Raw genomic sequence first — 16,467 nt, 5'->3', positions numbered from 1 at the left:
TCAAATGCCAAGGGGGCAGCCCACTCCTTGAGGACAAAACCAGGCACCCTGAATCAGCAGCCAAGAGCAGGTGGGGTGGATGCACCCAGGGACCACTCCTAGCAGGCTTCCATCCACGGCCCCACCCCTGCTGTTCCATTTACATAATCTGTCCATTGTGAAGGGGTGGAGTCTAGCCTGTCAATCAGGTCACAGCCAATGAGGCCTCTGTGTGGGCATGGCCTTCTCCTGAGGATTCTGGGAACTCCTGTCTTTCTCCCTGGTGGCAGGAGACAATCCCTCTGCTTCGTATTCCTGATGACAAGCCACATGGAGTTATGCTGATGCAGCCAGAGTCCTGGAGCTGGAGGAGCCACGTGGAGACCCACGCCAGCACTGAGATGCTTCCACCACTGGATCCACAAGACATCCCCCTCCCCTCTGGCTTGTGATCTTCCTGCATTCAGTGTCATTGCATGGCTGTGTGAGTCTAAAGAGGAATTTATGGACTAGTATTGACATATGGCGTAATATCAGACTTACGGACTTGATCTGGACTGGGCTGTTTTCTTAATTCATAATTACTCTTTGATACAGAGTTCTCTCTTATACACATATGAGTCTCCCTAGATTTGTTTCTCTAGTTAAACTAGACTAACACACCCGCCCTGCTGGGAGTGAGCCCGGTCTCTTGGGCAACAGCATGCCCACAGCCAGGTGTCTCCAAGCATCAGGGCTGAAAATCAACCACCTGAGCTTCTGGGTTAGGGCACCTGGGCCCAGTTCAGTTCTCCTGACCTCTGAGCTTCTTCCTCTTGCCAAACAAAGCCTGCATCTGCCACAGTATCTGTCTGTCTGTCTAGATCAAGGAACAAAGGACTGACAACTGACAACGATGCCTATATCCTTGTTTGTTTATTTGTCCTTAATTCACAAACAAGACATTTTATTTTTTAACTTAAATCATTTAGGAACCCCCCTCTTCAAAAAAAAAGCTGCTAACCTCAAGGTCAGCAGTTTGAAACCCCTAGCCACTCCCAGGGAGAAAGATGAGGTGAAGAGCAACAGTCTTGGAAACCCACAGGGGCAGTTCTACTCTGTCCTACAGGGTCACTATGAGCCAGAATCAACTTGACTTCAGCGAGTAAAGGCAAGTTATCTAAATGGAAGCCTTTCACAAAATCCATACATTTCATCGCTGGGCTAGAGAGCTCTGCTCTGTGTATCACGAAGTTCTCTGTGGATCAGGAATCCCGCCCGGAGTCCTGTAAGGGCAGTGTGAATCCTCTAAGGTAAGTACGCAAAGAGTCTTTACAAATCCGCATGGGAGATGGCAGCAATGCATATTTTGCTTTTGTGTTTAACTCTGTGCTCCCTTTGGGGATCTTTTTATAATTAAAAGCAGATGCACACACATTTTTGAGACTGGTCACATGAAGGACGATGGGTCTGTGCAGAGAGCATGCGGATTTTTCCGGTTTGAACTCTCTTTCCTTTCCTGTGCCCGCGTCCATCCTGATTCCAGGAAACACCATCATCAGGCTGTCAGAAAAGCGATCACACACTGTCGACCGCTCACTGCCACCGAGTGGATGCCGACTCACAGCGACCCTATGAGACATGGCAGAACAGCCCATGTGGTCTTCCGAGACTGGCACTCTTTACAGGAGCAGAAAGCCCCCGCCTTTCTCCTACAGAGCAGCTGGTGGTTTCTAACTGGTGACCTTGTGGTTCCCAGCCTAACACATGACCCCTGCCTGCACCACCATGGCTTTTTACAAAGACTACACAGGCCCTGTCTTCTTATTTGTTATCATCCATTCTGGGGCCATGTTATCGCGTGGACTGGCCATGGGCCGCAGGGACCAGCAATGCTGGACTAAGGGCTACGTTGTTCCAGGTTACAGTTCCGACCCGTAACCACAGCTGCTGGTTAGAGGCCTGGGAAGAGATTCGGGAGTTGTCATCCTGCCAGGCAACATCCCAAAGCAGTAGACAGAATGCTCTCTGCCCACATTACAGGTGAGGGGACACGGCACTTGGCTAGTAAATGACTTCCCCAATGGGATTGGAACTCAGACCGTCTGAATCTGGAGGCTTTCCTGTAACCACGGCAACCTACTTGGAAGTAAGAGTTGGGTGCACACCTGGCTAGATCACTGTAGCTGCCTGGAAAGCCAGGATGTGAGTGAAGAAAGTTTCTACTGAACAGCGGAGGAAAGAGCTGTGTAGGGTCCCACCGCCGTTGAATCAGCAGCTGCCACCCGAGCCAGGCACGCCTGTGGCCCCGTGAGCCCAGTCCAGTTGTGCGACCTGCTCTCCTTGGTTGCCTTCAGCCGTGACAGAGAGTGCCACCCCGCACGCCCCTGCTTGGCTCTGAATGTGTGTTGACGGGCCTCTCCCCGCATTCGGCTGTCATCCTTGAGGGCAGAAGCTGCGTCTCACCCCAGAGCACAGAGGCCAGAGAGAGGAGGACAGTGGACTTGCTGACTGATGAAAGCAATGCTGTTGTGCTTGGGAAGGCAGAGCCGGCTCTCCTGGGACCAGGGCCAGGGCGAGGGAGGGACAGGGCTGTCCTGGATTTGAGGCTGTCTTCAGCTATCAGACTTCAGGGCCGGGTCTCACAAGATGAGGGAACACCCCAAGGTGTGAGCAGAAGATCTCTCAGTCTCTTGGGTTCAGCAGTTATATGGTTCATTTTATATGTGTGTTTTTACGTGGTGGCGGGTGTTGGCTTTCAACGAGCACGCCGTGACAACTGACAGGGAAATCACAGGCTTTGGAACAAACGGTGCTCTGGATCACGTGGGGCCACCGGCTGCGGAGGTGCGAAGAATGAAGCGGAATCCCTCCCTCACACCTTACACACACAGGCACGCGAAGGGATCCACGACCTGGAGGTAGAAGTGAAAACGGCAAGAGACCGAGACAGTACCCGGATCAGGGCGTGGCAGGGGAGGCTGAAGGAATCAATCGATCTGTGAAAAGAAAATGTTCTGGAATTGATTGTGGTGATCATTGCACACATTTTAGTATGACTGAACAATTAAATTGTACACTGTGTGAAGTCTATGCCGATAAAATTATTATCTTTTTAAAGCAGCCACTATGAAATCCGGAAGAATAAAACAGAGCTCCCAAATCAAACTCACTGCCATCAAATCCATTCCAACACAGAGCGTCTCTACGGTACAGGGGAGAGCGGCTCTTGTGAGTTTCCAAGACTGCTAACTCTTTATGGGAGTACACAGCCTCTTCTTTCTCCCTCAGAGCGCGTGGTGACTGTGAACTGCTGACCTTGCAGTTAGCAGCCCAACTCATCACTGCCATGCCAACAGGACCTTGAAGAAGAAGACATGAATGTGTCAATTGGCATGACCTTGGGTGAGGTGATGGTTACTGAAAGGTGAACACAGGCAAGGAAGGGCAAACACAGCACCAGAAAAGCCAACCCACACAACGGGAGTGTGTGTGTGTGTGTGTGTGTGTAAGTCATGTGTCTGATAAGGGACTTGTGTTCACACATGCCTCTTACAAACCTATCACAAAGCACTCAAAATGGGATTTTTAACCTCATTTGAAACCGGGAAAAAGACACGAAGACCGTTCTCCAGAGGAAATACACAAATGTCCCAAAAACACCCCAAAAAGATGTTCAGCATCGGTAGCAAGCTGGCCAAAACCACAGGGAGACACCAATTCACACCCAGGGGGATGGTGTGCAACAGAGTCAGATCATGACTGGTGTTGGCGAGGCGCGTGGGCCAATGTACAGAGTCGCAGCCGTGCTGGAAAGTTGGCCAGGCAATCCATCACATGACCGCCACATGCCCCGGCGTCTCATTCCTAAGCATATCCTCAAGGGAATGAAAATGGGTATTCAGACAATACCGTGTGGGGGATGCTCATCATTGTTACAAAGTTGCAGCCAGCCAAGCCTCTACCAACAATACCAACCGATGAAGTGGTGCTCTGATATAGGGGACTATTGTTCAGTACCATGAATGTGGAAAGTGTCATGGACAAATAGGACAAACCGATCTGTCTTGGAAGAAGTCAGACCAGAGTGGTCCTCAGAGGCCAGATGGAGAGACTTCATGTCACATACTTTGGACATGTCAGGAGAGACCAGTCCCTGGAGAAGGGCATCATGCCTGGTAAAGTGGAGGGGCAGCAAAAGAGAGGAAGGCCCTCAGGCAGGTGGATTGGCACCGTGGCTGCAGCAGGGGCTCCGGCCCGGGAACCACTGTGAGGATGGAGCAGGACCTGGCAGTGTTTGGTTCTGTTGTGCACAAGGTCATTGTGGGTCAGAACTGACTCGATGGCACCTAACCACCGCGACACTGACACATGTCCCAACGGGATGAACCCCGACAGGCAGATGCTGAGGAAAAGCCAGTCACAAAGGACCACCTATGGCAGGCTTCCATGACTGTGCATTGTCCCAAAGAGACACACTGATGGAACCGGGAAGTAGAGTCCTTATTACCCAAGATGGGCGAGAGAGTGGGGGTGGGGTGGGGAAGCAGGCTTCTCTTTGGGGGTGATTAAACATTTTAAAGCTGATTGGAATGAGGTCTGCACAAGTTTGTGAATATACAAAAAAACCCACAATAAACCCAACCAAACAACGTGGGTGAATTATAGGGTAAGTGAATTATATTGAGTTGCAAGGCCAGGCTCACTGCTATCAAATGATGTTGACTCATAATGACCCTATAGGACAGGGTAGAATGAGAGATACACACACACACACACACACACACGATATTTATGTATTTGTACATATACAAATCTATCATGTATAGCTACATTTGTATTTTTGTTGTAACTCTATGGCAATAAGATGCTAAAAATATGTCAGAAACTCAAGTCTAAGAGGGAGGGACATTCAAAGAAATCAAATTCCTATAGGAAGACACCCCCCCCCTCCCTGATACAAAGAAACCACCAAGACTCCTGCACACCTCCAGGGGTAGGTGGCTCACTACCGACCACAGACAGCTGGTCAGGCAAGAAGCAAGTTCTGCCCATGTGGGAGCCAAAGCTGGACCTTCCCCAAGGCGCACCCTCATCAAGGGAGCAAAAGGGAGGGCTGGGGTCTGGTTTCATGGCTTCAGAACGGACAGGAGCACCTTCCACAGATGGGTAGCTGCTAGGTGGCTATGGTGGCAGCAGCAGCGTCTGCCACACCCCTCCTGGCACTGCGGGCCTGGCACTTGCTTGATCCCAGATAAGAAAACCAGGGCTGGGAAAAGAGGCGAAATAACTTGCCTTGAGAAATTTAAAATTGGCACCCTGCTGTTGCCCACACAGTGGTTACGTGTTGAGCAGCTAACTGCAAGGTCAGCAGTTCAAATCCACTGGCTGCTCTGCAGGAAAGAAATGAGGCTTTCTGCTCCTGTCAAGAGTTACAGTCTCAGAAACCCCAGGGGACAGTTCTGCCCTGTCCTACAGGATTGCTGGGAGTTGGCATCCACTGGAAGGTGGTGAGTGATTGCCCATGTGGCGGAGCTGGGCACTGAACTGGCAGATCTAGCCAGCCTGTGAGAGACTGACATCATTTCTGCTTCCAAACGGCCCCCCGGACACACCCCAGACTTTATATAAGCAGCGTGAGTATTTTCCTTTCCAAATCAAAACACAGAACAAAGAAACTGAGCCACCTTCCAAAAGAGTGTCTGGGTGAAGCCAACAGGGTGGGCCCAGGGCTGGCGGTGGGCAGGAGGTCTGGCCTCAGTGACCAGCATCACCATCAAAATCAAGGGTCCCCGGACAAGTCTGGGAGAAGAGTCAAGTTAAGCAAGACCCTCATAGGCATCCAAGTCACCTTGGAGACCAGCACTCCCTGGGTGTCTGGAATCAGATCCCGTGAAGACCCCGTGCTCCTTCCCTGAGCAGCTGCTCGGCCGAGCTGATAACATGTGTATTTGTGACCTGCTCAACATGGACTGCGTGGCTGCATCAGCCAGATGTACTGGGCTCGTCCCACGTCTCTAGGACACTGAAGACTCCAGGACGCTGGGAGGGCCTGTTAAAAGGGGCCCAAGATGAGGGAGTGGGGTGTGGGTCATGCCAGAAGCTTCTGGAACCAAGTGGCTGTGGCACCAGAAGACGATGGCACAGTTGTTAACGTTGACAAGTGCCATCGAGTGGGTTTCAACCCACTGCAACTGGATGATGTGCAGCCCACTCCGGCACGGTCCTCCTGGCCTGGTTCCGTTTGACCATCGTTGCAGCCACTGTCAGTGCCACAAGGGGGTGGCCCCCCAGAACAGAATTTTATTTCCTCGTTGATCTGAAGGGCAGACGTCTGAATGCAGGATATGGCTCTTGTGGAAGGGCCCTTCTTGGTCTCTGTCAGCCTCTAGTGGCCGTGGCAGTCCAGGAAGTCCCTGGACTTCTGGATGCACAGGCTCTACCTGTCTGTCTCCCACCCTCTTCCCCGTGCTCTCTGCGTCTCTTGGGCTCTGTTCAGAACCCAAAAGTGATGAGATTTAGGACCCACCTGACTCCAGGACTCCCACATGACTCCTGAGTATCAACCTTCACGGGAGCAGAGAGCTTGGACTTGCTCCCTCAGAGCAGCTGGAAGGCTGGCTTGGCTGATCTGGTGGCTAGCAGCCCAATCCTTACCCGACAGCGCCCCCAGGGCTCCTATCTGGTATGACCTCTTTATCAGAATGAAAGGGAAAGAGCAACGAAATGTTTCCCAAAAGGGTGGTGGTGAAGAGGTTACACATTGGGCTATTAACCACAAGGTCAGTGGTTCAAAGCGGTCAGCCTCTCTGGGGGAGAAAGACAAGGCTTTCTACTCCAGTAAAGAGTTACAGACTCCCTTGGGGGATGAACAACAGAAAGGTGGGTGAAGGGAGATGGGAGACAGCAAATGGTGCAAGATATAAAAAATAAAGATAATTGATAAATTATCAAGGCTTCACGAGGGTGGAAGGGGACAAAAGAGGAACGGATACCAAGAGCTTAAAAGAAAATGTTTTGGAAATGATGATGGCAACATATGTGCTTGATGCAATTGATGTGTGGATTGTTATAAAAGATGTAAGAGCCCCCAATAAAATGATTTATTAAAAAAAAGAGTTACAGTCTCAGAAACTCAGAGGGGCAGTTCTACCCTGTCTTATAGGGTCTAAAAGTTGGCATTGACTCGATGGCAGTGAGTTTGGGTTTTTGAAGGTATGCATTTTAAGGACACAGTTCACCCCAAACCCTGGGCAATGGAGCTGCAGTCTTGACTGATGGGCCCGTGGAGCGGGTTCAGCCTGAGACGAGGACATGGAGTGTGGATAATGTGCGAGGAGGGAAGGGCATCCCTGGCCGTTGGGCCAGCCTCTGGACAGGCTTGAACATGGGCAGGTATAGAGTCAAGTTCAGTTTGCAGATCAACCATGGGGAGAGCTTATCAAAGGTCAGGAAGGACGCAGTGCCAGGGGGCAGGTCTGGTGACCTAGACAGCTTAGAGCTCAAAACTGTGTGTGCTTGGTCCCCTGAGGGCAACAGGGAGCCAGCGGGGGGTTGTGGGTGATGGGCCCCACAAGCAGCTCACTCAGGCAGCTTCTGACCAGCTCCCTTGGTTCACTCTCATCTATTGAGGTAGACTCTAGGAAAGGCTTCCACCCTAAGGCATCCTTTGCCACACCCAAGAGGGTGCTTTAGAAAAGAGGAGAAGTTCAAATAGGCGCTTATCTCAATAACTGAGGAGACGTGCCAACGTCTACTGAGCTAGCTGTGCCGAGCAGCCCCGTGCCTCCCAAACGTGTTTCTGACGCTTGTCCTCACAGTCCACTCCCAAGCACAACACCCCCGCTCGCACAGTGGGCACCGGCTGCCCCACGCGTCTGTCCATCCTGGGATGCCATCACAAAGCACTTGGGTGGCCTAACAAGGCATGCATGCTCTGCCTGTCCTGCAGGCCAGGGGCCCTACATCAACAGGTGGGCTGTTGTCTTCCTGTCTCGGTGCTGCTGAAACAGAAATAGCCAGGTGGCTCGTTCTAAACAGCAGGATTGTACTTGCTCCCAGCTCAGGAGGCTGGCTGGCTGGCAGTGCCCTCAAAGTCAGTTCCAGCTCACAGTCATCCGACCTACCGCAGAACAAAGCACCACCCGGCCCTGCTCTACACTCACCATTGTTATGTTACGTGTGTAACCACTGCGTCCATCGGTCTGGTTGAGGGGCACCCTCTTCTTCAAAGCCCCTCGGCTTTATCAAGCATGACTTTTTCCAGGGACGAACCCAACTAGTCTCTGACTGGTTAAGCGTTGGGCTATGATCCGCATGGTCGGCAGTTCAAAGAAGCCTCAGCAGCTCCGTGGGAGAAAGACTGGGCTTTTGTGTTAGTCTCGGTGGACTAGAGAAACAAATCCATGGACACACATATGTGTATAAGAAAGAGGTTTATATACAAGAGCAATGGAATATTAGGAAAACATCCCAGCCCAGCCTAGATCAAGTCCGTAAGTCCCATATTAGCCCATATGTCTGATACCAATCTATAAATTCCTCTTCAGACTCATGAAACACATGCAATGATGTTGAATGCAGAATGATCACAGGCCAGTGGGTGCAAAGTCTTGTGGGTCCAGTGGTGTTGTAAGCATCTCAGCACTGGCAAGGGTCTCCATGTGGCTCCTCCAGTTCCCAGGGCACATGGTCTATCAGTGTAGTACCATCTGTCTTGTCAGTAGATCATCTCTCAGGGAGTGAGCCAAGAGAGAGACAGAGAGAGAGAGAGAGAGAGAGAAAGAGAGAGAGAGAGAAGTGTCTCCCACCTCCAAGGAGGAAATTCAGAAGTTCCCAGAATCTTCAGGAGAAGGCCTTGCCCACACAGATTATATCTTGATTGACAGGCTAGACTCCACCCTTTCTCTCTTAATCCTCAAATGGATAAACGATTATATAACCACCACAGCTTTCTCCAGTCAACAATCACAGTCTCTGGACCTCACAGGGGTCTCTGTGAGTCAGCATTGACTCCGTGGCAGTGAAAGAGTCTCTCTGATAATGGGTCTAAAGTTCATGAGATAAAGTTTCACCATTCTTGCTTCCCAGGAACTGTTGGCTGTCCTGTTAAGACAGCTTGATTTGTTCTCCTGGCAGCCCACAGCAGCTTGAATATTCTTCATTCACCAGCGCCATTATCCAAGTGCATCAAATACTTCTGCTGCCAGTCTGTCCAGCCGTGGAGTTTACCTGCCGGCTGGGAAGTTGGCAGCTAGGACACAACATCAAGTACCAAGAGGGCCACTCAAGGTGAACAGGTTTCAGCAGAGCTTCCGGACTAAGAGCAGACCAGGAAGAACAGACCCAGGCCTTGGCATTTTCAACAGGTTCCCACTAAGCACTAAAACTAAACTCACTGGCATCACGTCGAGGCTGATTCACAGAGAACTCCTGTGCGTTTTGAGACTGTAACTGTGTACAAGGCATAGAAAGCCCAGTCTGTCTCCAGCAGAGCTCCTGGTGGTTTCGAACTGCCAACCACGAGGATCGCAGCCCAATGTGTAACCACTACACTGAAGAGCATGCATGTGAAAATTTGACCCCGAGTAAAGAAGACCAGCGAAGAATCAATGCATTTGAATTGCGGTGCTGGAGAAGAATAGTGAGCAGTACCAGGGACTGCAACAGGACAAACTGATCTGCCTTGGAAGAAGTACGCCCAGAGTGCTCCTTAGAGGCCACGAGGGCGAGACTTCGTCTTACAGACTTTAGACATGTTGTCAGGAGAAACCAGTCCCTGGAGAAGGACATCATGCTTGGTCACATGGACGGGCAGTGAAAGATAAGACTCTCAGTGAAATGGATCGACGCAGTGGCTGCCACAATGGGCTGGGGACAAGGAGAGATTGTGAGGACGATGCAGGACTGGGCAGTGTTCTGCTCTGTTGTGTGTTCGGTCGCTATGGGTCGGAACCGACTCAATGGCACAGAACCACCACCACCACAGCAGGAAGAAGGAAGCGGCTGCCACAGTCCCTGGGCTCAGCCACCTGATGGAGAGCCGGGGGACATGGTCCAGGAGGTGGGAGGTCTGTCGTTTCCGGAGGTCTGTCGTTTCCGGAGGTCTGTCGTTTCCGGAGTTTTCCTCTCAGGATTGTCCTTGGAGATCTGCTCGGGGAATCCCTCAGGCCCCACTCTGTTCAGGCATGCTTCCCTGTACCTGGCCTGCTCTTCCCATATTCCCAAACTCGCTGTGTGCAGAGAACCCTCACCAGGACATAACCTCCTAAACCTCACAAAGGAAGCCCTGTTCCCAGATGGGGCTTCGCCCTCCCAGGCAGGAGTCAGGGCTCCATCACAGGTGTGAGGTTCCACAGTTCAATTCCCAATGGGCCCAGGTAGGTTACTTCGGAGGGCCCCAGGGAGCCCTGCTCTGAACCTCTCTTAGCTTCCACTGACCACCAGCACCCCTTGGCTTGTGGCCACTTCATTCCCATCTCTGCCTCCAACGTTCCAGGTCATCTTCCCCGGGTCTGCGTTGACCCAGCATCTTTTCTCCTTGCTTCTCAGGACCCCTCTCCTAGTGGGTGAGGACCCATCCTACCCAGTGCCACCTCCTGTGTATGTCACTGATCATGTCTGCAAAGATCTCATTCCCAAACCAGGTCACATTCACAGGTGCAGGTAGGCTGGAGGGAGGAGCATGAACCTATCTTTTGGGAGGGGCCATCGTCCGTCACAACAGGTCACTTGCCCCCTGCCTGCCCTTCCTCCACCCCTGACCCTGGGGCCCTGTTTGGGAGTCGAGGCCAGGCAGGGGCCTTGGCCTTTGAGTGCCAGAGGAGGCTCTGTGTGTTGGGCCATGGTCCCCACGGGAGGGCACTGGGCAGATGCTGTCTCCGTGGTGGTGCTGAAGGTCTTACTGACCATCCAGGCAAGTGAGGCCCCTCCCCCTCACAGATGAGGAAACTGAGGATCCAAGAAGGCTGTATCCTACCTCCCAGGACAGCTGCCGACTACGGTTCAGAGTCTCGGCAGGCCCGGATACTTGCTGGCACCGGGACCAGGATACCAAATGGCCGGCCGAAAGAGGAAGTGAGTCAGAGAGGGAGAGGGGTCCTTTCTGAGTCAGAGAACTTCCCACCACACCCTTTTGAGGGCTGAGCAGAAGGGATGGGCGAATCCAAGGGGCACTGGCAGCAGGGGTCCAAGCCCAGGCCGACCCAGGAAGAACACGTGGCTGGGCTTCTGCTGATGGCCCTAAAGGAAGCTGGGCAGAGCAGCCCAGACAGGGGCTCCGGCTCAGCAGTCCCATGCTCACTCTCACTGCCCCTTCGTGGTCGCCCGCCCTGCACCCGAGAGGCGTGGGCCCAGTGAGCCAGCTCAGTCAGACTGGGCTCACCCCCCCCTTCCCACCCTCATTTCCAAAGTGTGTGGGGCGGACACAGAGTTAACCCCATGTGTGACACGTGGTGTTTCCGCGCCCCCTCTGAGCTGGTCTGTCTCAAAGGGTGGACAGAGCAGAACAGGTCTGCCGCCCTGAGGAAGCCTGGGTCCTGGGCATTTCACATCTGGGAGGCCCCCTTCTCTTCCAGAAAACAGACACAGCCTCGGGGTACTCCCTACCCCTTCTCCTCTCCTCCCTCCATCTGCCCCCCCACGCGGCTTCCAGAAGCACAACTCACAGACCTCCGCAAGCTCTCTGTCCCAGGCAGACCAAGGCCGGAGCTGGCTCACCAAGGCCCCTGTGCTGGCTCAACCATCCACGATGGCCTGGCACTGACAGGGTATTTTTCGGACCAGGAGGCCTGAGGGTCCTGGTACCCCACACTCTCTCTTCGTTTCCAGCATCAGCAACCGCATTCTGAGAGGTTGGCAGTTCAAGTCCAGCCGCACTCAGATCACATGGCCATCCACTCATCTCCTCCGCAAAGGTCACTGCAAGCCATGCTCTACTGACACCCGGGGTCTCCACAGGTCAGGGTCACTTCCACAGAAATGCTCCCCCACAGAAACAAAGGCTGGGGGTCACTTGAGCTGACAGGCTGTGTAATGAGGGGGTTGAGGAAAGCCGCAGCGGAGTGCTGTGGGCTGTGGGCTGGGCAGGGAAGGGTGGGGCTCACCCAAAGAACCACAGTCAGTTCCCCACTGCCGGCCCCCACCCTCACCCAGTGACTCACAGGACAGCACTCCCTGGGACGCTTCCTAGAGGCCAGTGAAGGCCCAGTGCATCTCATCAAAGGTCTGCCTCTTTCTTTTTTTTTACTGACCCCATTTTTTTTTTACCGACCCCATTCTTTCCTCTGCGCCACGTCCTTCTCCGTGGACGGGTCTGTCCTGACATGTCCCAGGTGCACGAGACAAGCCTTGTCGCCTTTGCTTCTCAGCACCTCCTGGCTGTCCTTCTTCCGAGACCAAGAGACCCGTTCTTCTGCAAGCCCATAGCTTGCATCAGGCAAAACCTCAATCTTCAAGCTGCCATCTTTGTCATCACTTGTGCGGATTTGGTCAATCACTTGATGTCTCCGTTGCGGCTACTGTGGGTGTTGATGGTGGAGGCAAGCACAGTGAAGTCCTTGCCAAATCCAAGATCTTCTCTGCTCCTCACAGTGCTGCCTATGGGCTCAGCTGTGGGGGGCGTGGGGGGTGTGTGATGTGCTTTCTTTCCAATGAGGCACAATCCATACCGATGGCTTTGGTATTCACCAGTAAGTGCTTCAGGTCCTTTTTGGCTTTCAGCAAGCAAGATTGTGTCATCTGCAGACCACAGGTTGTTAATAAGCCTTCTGTGAGAGTTGGGGTTTTTGTGACAACGTGGCACCCGTGAGATGATATGGGTGGAGTCTAGCCTGTCAATCAAGTCACAGGTTGATGATGCTTCCCTGGGGGTGTGGCCTTCTCATGAGGAGGGTCCTGGGAACTTCCCCTCTCTCTGCCTTCACCTTCCTGCTGACGAGCCACACAGAGACCTACCCGGGCCCTGGAGATGCACCCACCGCCATTGGATCCATAAGACTGCGTCACCGGCAGGTGATCTTCCTGCATTTTGCCTCATTGCTTGTGGTTGCGGTGAGTCTGAACAGGGATGTATGGACTAGTCTTGGACTTACGGACTTGATCTGGACTGGGCTGGGCTGTCTTCCTGATATACAATTACTTCTTGATCGGAAGGTCTTCCTTACCATATATGAGTGTCACTGGATTTGTTTCTCTGTCACACCTTCCTGTGTGCTCCTCCATCGTCTCTTGATGCTTCCTGTCCTGCACAACATTGTGCTCATAGAATCGCTCACTAGGGCAACTCGAGGCTTGAATGCTTTTTCTTTATACATGATGACCGTGCAAGCGTGGCAGTTCTCCTGATGGAGAACACACACACGGCACCCAACCCTAAGAAGAGCGTGTCCCACCCGCTCCTCGGAATATTCTGGGGTCTTTACAACAAACGATGGATGAGTCACACCTGGCAATGCTGTGGCAGAAGAGAAGGCACTGGCGGGCTCTACACAGGCTCGTCTGGAGCAGGGTCTGAACGAGGCTGGAGAGGAACTGTCTGAGACTTTGTGGGTCCTGCGGGACCGGAACCACTACTCAGCTCCACCACCGTCGTGGGAAAGCAACCACGCGTGGTACCTGTGCTCACTGTTGCTGTGGCTCCCTTCCAATAAAACTTTATTTATAAGCACAGGGCATCTTTGGCCAGTGAGCAACCCCTGCTGTCCAAACTGCACACACGCGTGCACACACACACACACACACGTATGAAAAAAATAAATAAAAACTCTGTGAAGGTGCGCCAAAAAAAGAAATTGTCCCCAGGGTGCAGGGATCACCAGAACATTTTTGCAAGCTGAATTTCCTAAAGGTGACTCACACACTGGCATCGAGTCTACAACTGCCTCTCGGGGTTTCCGAGGCTGTGGCTGTTTATAGGACTAAAAAGCCTCATTTTTCTCCCATGGGGTGGCTGGTGGTTTTGAACTGCTGGACTTGTGGTTAACAACCCAGCATGTAACCACTGCGCCACCAGGGCTCCTCTAAAGGTGATCAAACCAACTGCCCTGCCTTCAGTTGAATCTGACTCCTGGCAGAGCTGCTCCGATGGGTTTCAGAGACTAGAAGTCTTTATGAGAGTAGAAAGCCAAGTGTTTCTCCCTTCTAAAGGTAACAGTTACCTCAAAAGACGACACCCACTCTCCCCAAGTGGGCCCCGACTCGCAACGACCCTACAGGCCAGAGAAGATGCCTCCTCTCAGTTTCTGAGGTTCTGTGTCTTTATGAAAACAGGCCAGCCTCATCTCTCTCCCCCGGGGCAGCTGGTTGGGTTCAAACTGCTGGCCTTTGGGTTGGCAGCTTGTCACTTAATCCACTGTGCTATCAGGGCTCCGCACGCAACCACTTCAGAGAAAATAAAAGAGATAAAAAGTCCATGAAGTCTAGTAAATGGGTGATTGCAGACTTCAGGGTCCCTGTCTCCCCGGGGATCAGTGAGGTGGCCCCAAGAGACCACCAACCTGGAGACTTTCCCAACCGTGTGGCTGCTGAGCCCATTTCGAGCCGTAAGTACTCCTGAAATCACAGGACAACCGCCCTGGAACAAGAAAGTTGTTTCTACAGACACAAACGGGCTCACCTTTCTCCCAAGGAGCAGCAGGTGGATTAGAACCAGGGCCCCTTCCAAGCAGTCCCAGTTTGGGGTCAAACCCCGCCTTTCCCGGGGCTAGTCCCCAAACCCGGGGGCGGTGCTTGTACTAAAAATGCTTCCCAGAAATCTGCCTGCTTGTGGGAGAGAGGGACGGGGGTCCTACCCTCCTGTCCTCTACAGCCCTCGTGATGCTTCTTCACCCTTCTCCATCAGCCCCCCCACCCCCCACACACACATCCTCCCACCCTGCCCCAGGCAGCAGGAGCTCCTGGGGGGCGCCCTCTATAGACCCTGCAGCTGCTCCCTCCAGACCTCTGGAGCGGTTCAAGAGCCTCCCAGCATGCTCTTTTCTGCCTGGCTCCACGATCCATCCATCGATCCTTCATCTCTGGTCTCCCCTCCCCCAGGAAGCCTTCCCTGGTTTGTGTCCAATCACGGGTCAGGGGCTCATTTCCCATGAGGTGTCTGGTCTGGGCTTGCCAGTGAGTGCGCCCGCCTGCTGTTAGCGAGACCCAGGGTCTTCTTTCCTGGAGGAAGAGCCCAAGGTGCCCAGGGCAGCCTGCCCAGGGTCACACAGGTAGCCATCCTGTGGCCTTAGTACTCCCACGAGTTTCAATCCCTCCCAGTCCCGCCCCGGCAAGGTCACGTCCTCTGAACTACCTGAGAGCCCCTCCCTTTTCTCTGGAAGTCTCCCTGCCCAGTCCAAGGTCGATCTGAACCCAGCTGGGAAGCTTATAATTAGGACATGCCCGGTCCTGCCCCGGCTCCCCGGCGCCAGCAGCACGTGTGGCCTGGGGCCTGTGTATGTGAGCACGCTGCCAGCACAAGGAAAGAAGTTTCTGGGCCTTGGCACTGGAGACTGCCATGGGCAGGCAGCTCTGAGCCTCTCTCTGCCCCGCTCTCCGCAGGCTGGTGACAGCCTACTCTGTAGGAGGGCCTGTGTCTGGGAGTGAGCTCCCCATCAGATGCAAGGACAATGGATGGCCCAACACTGTGTACAGAGCCTGGAAGTTGGGCAAGTACCCAGTGTCCTCCCTATCCCCTGACCCACAGCCCTCCTGTCCTCTGCACTCGGCTGGGCTGGGCTGCACTTAGTCCCCCGAATAGTGCCAAGGGTGGGGGTGGGACCCAGACCTAACTGGTCATGGGGATGATGGTGCAGGGCTGGCCAGTGCTTCCTTCCATTGTGAATGAGGGTCCCCCGAACTGAGGGGCTTGGGGACCACATACAGCCCCACCCTGGGCCTCTGTGTCAGTCACCCATGACTCTGGGAGGGGTGCTGAGCCCATTTTGCCCTCCACTAGGGGTCAGGGCCACCCATATGGGAGCTCCCAAGCCAGCGTGCAGCAGTGCCTGGTGTCCTGGGATCCTGGGTCCTTTCCTCAGACAATGCCAGCTTTCACTACGTCCCTGGCATCTTTGCAGGGCACATGTTTGCATGAAAGGCAAATGCCACAGCCCAGAGAGCTGACCACATGAACAGCACAGCTGCCCCCGCCCGCCCTCAGAGACACATCCTTTCTGCCACAACTGGAAGAAGGCCACAGAGTCCAGGCCCAGCCCTGCCCCCACTCACAAGGCAGCCACCACCCCACCCACCCTCAGGCCACTGGCAGGAGCCCAGGGGACACTCCTCTCTGTACTTCTCCAGAGCGCAGGCAACTCTTGTTTACTCCTTTCTTCCAGACAACTCTCCCGCCTTCTAGAAGGCCCGATCCAGCAAACAAACCCCGAGACAGCCTCCAGGCTCCTCCACTGCCCCAGCCAGCGCTACCTCCGGAGTGCCTGGTGTACAGGCAGCCCCCATGAGCAGGCGGTCAGGGAATAAAGGAAAAAATGAGTCTCTGCACTGGGTCAACTCCACTGTTTCTTCAAGAACCCT

General features: G+C 53.5%; 1 protein-coding gene across 2 annotated transcripts in view; it reads right to left on the bottom strand.

Annotated features, from left to right (window-relative positions):
- SYNE3 (spectrin repeat containing nuclear envelope family member 3) overlaps nucleotides 1-16,467 on the bottom strand; it is an 83,104-nt gene that overhangs the window by 48,055 nt on the left and 18,582 nt on the right. The window contains exon 1 of one of the 2 annotated variants that reach the window (XM_075530537.1): nucleotides 11,629-11,987. The exons of the other annotated variant lie outside the window; for it this stretch is intronic. Within the exon in view, the coding sequence (XP_075386652.1) occupies nucleotides 11,629-11,860 (232 nt within the window). The 5' untranslated portion in view covers nucleotides 11,861-11,987. Of the gene's footprint in view, nucleotides 1-11,628; nucleotides 11,988-16,467 lie in introns of those variants that run through there. 2 annotated transcript variants of the gene reach the window in all.

This window comes from Tenrec ecaudatus, chromosome 14 (genome assembly GCF_050624435.1).
Source record: "Tenrec ecaudatus isolate mTenEca1 chromosome 14, mTenEca1.hap1, whole genome shotgun sequence".
Taxonomy (NCBI): domain Eukaryota; kingdom Metazoa; phylum Chordata; class Mammalia; order Afrosoricida; family Tenrecidae; genus Tenrec; species Tenrec ecaudatus.
The sequence above is the reverse complement of the archived record's forward strand: the minus strand, read 5'-3'. Positions and strand labels throughout refer to the sequence as shown.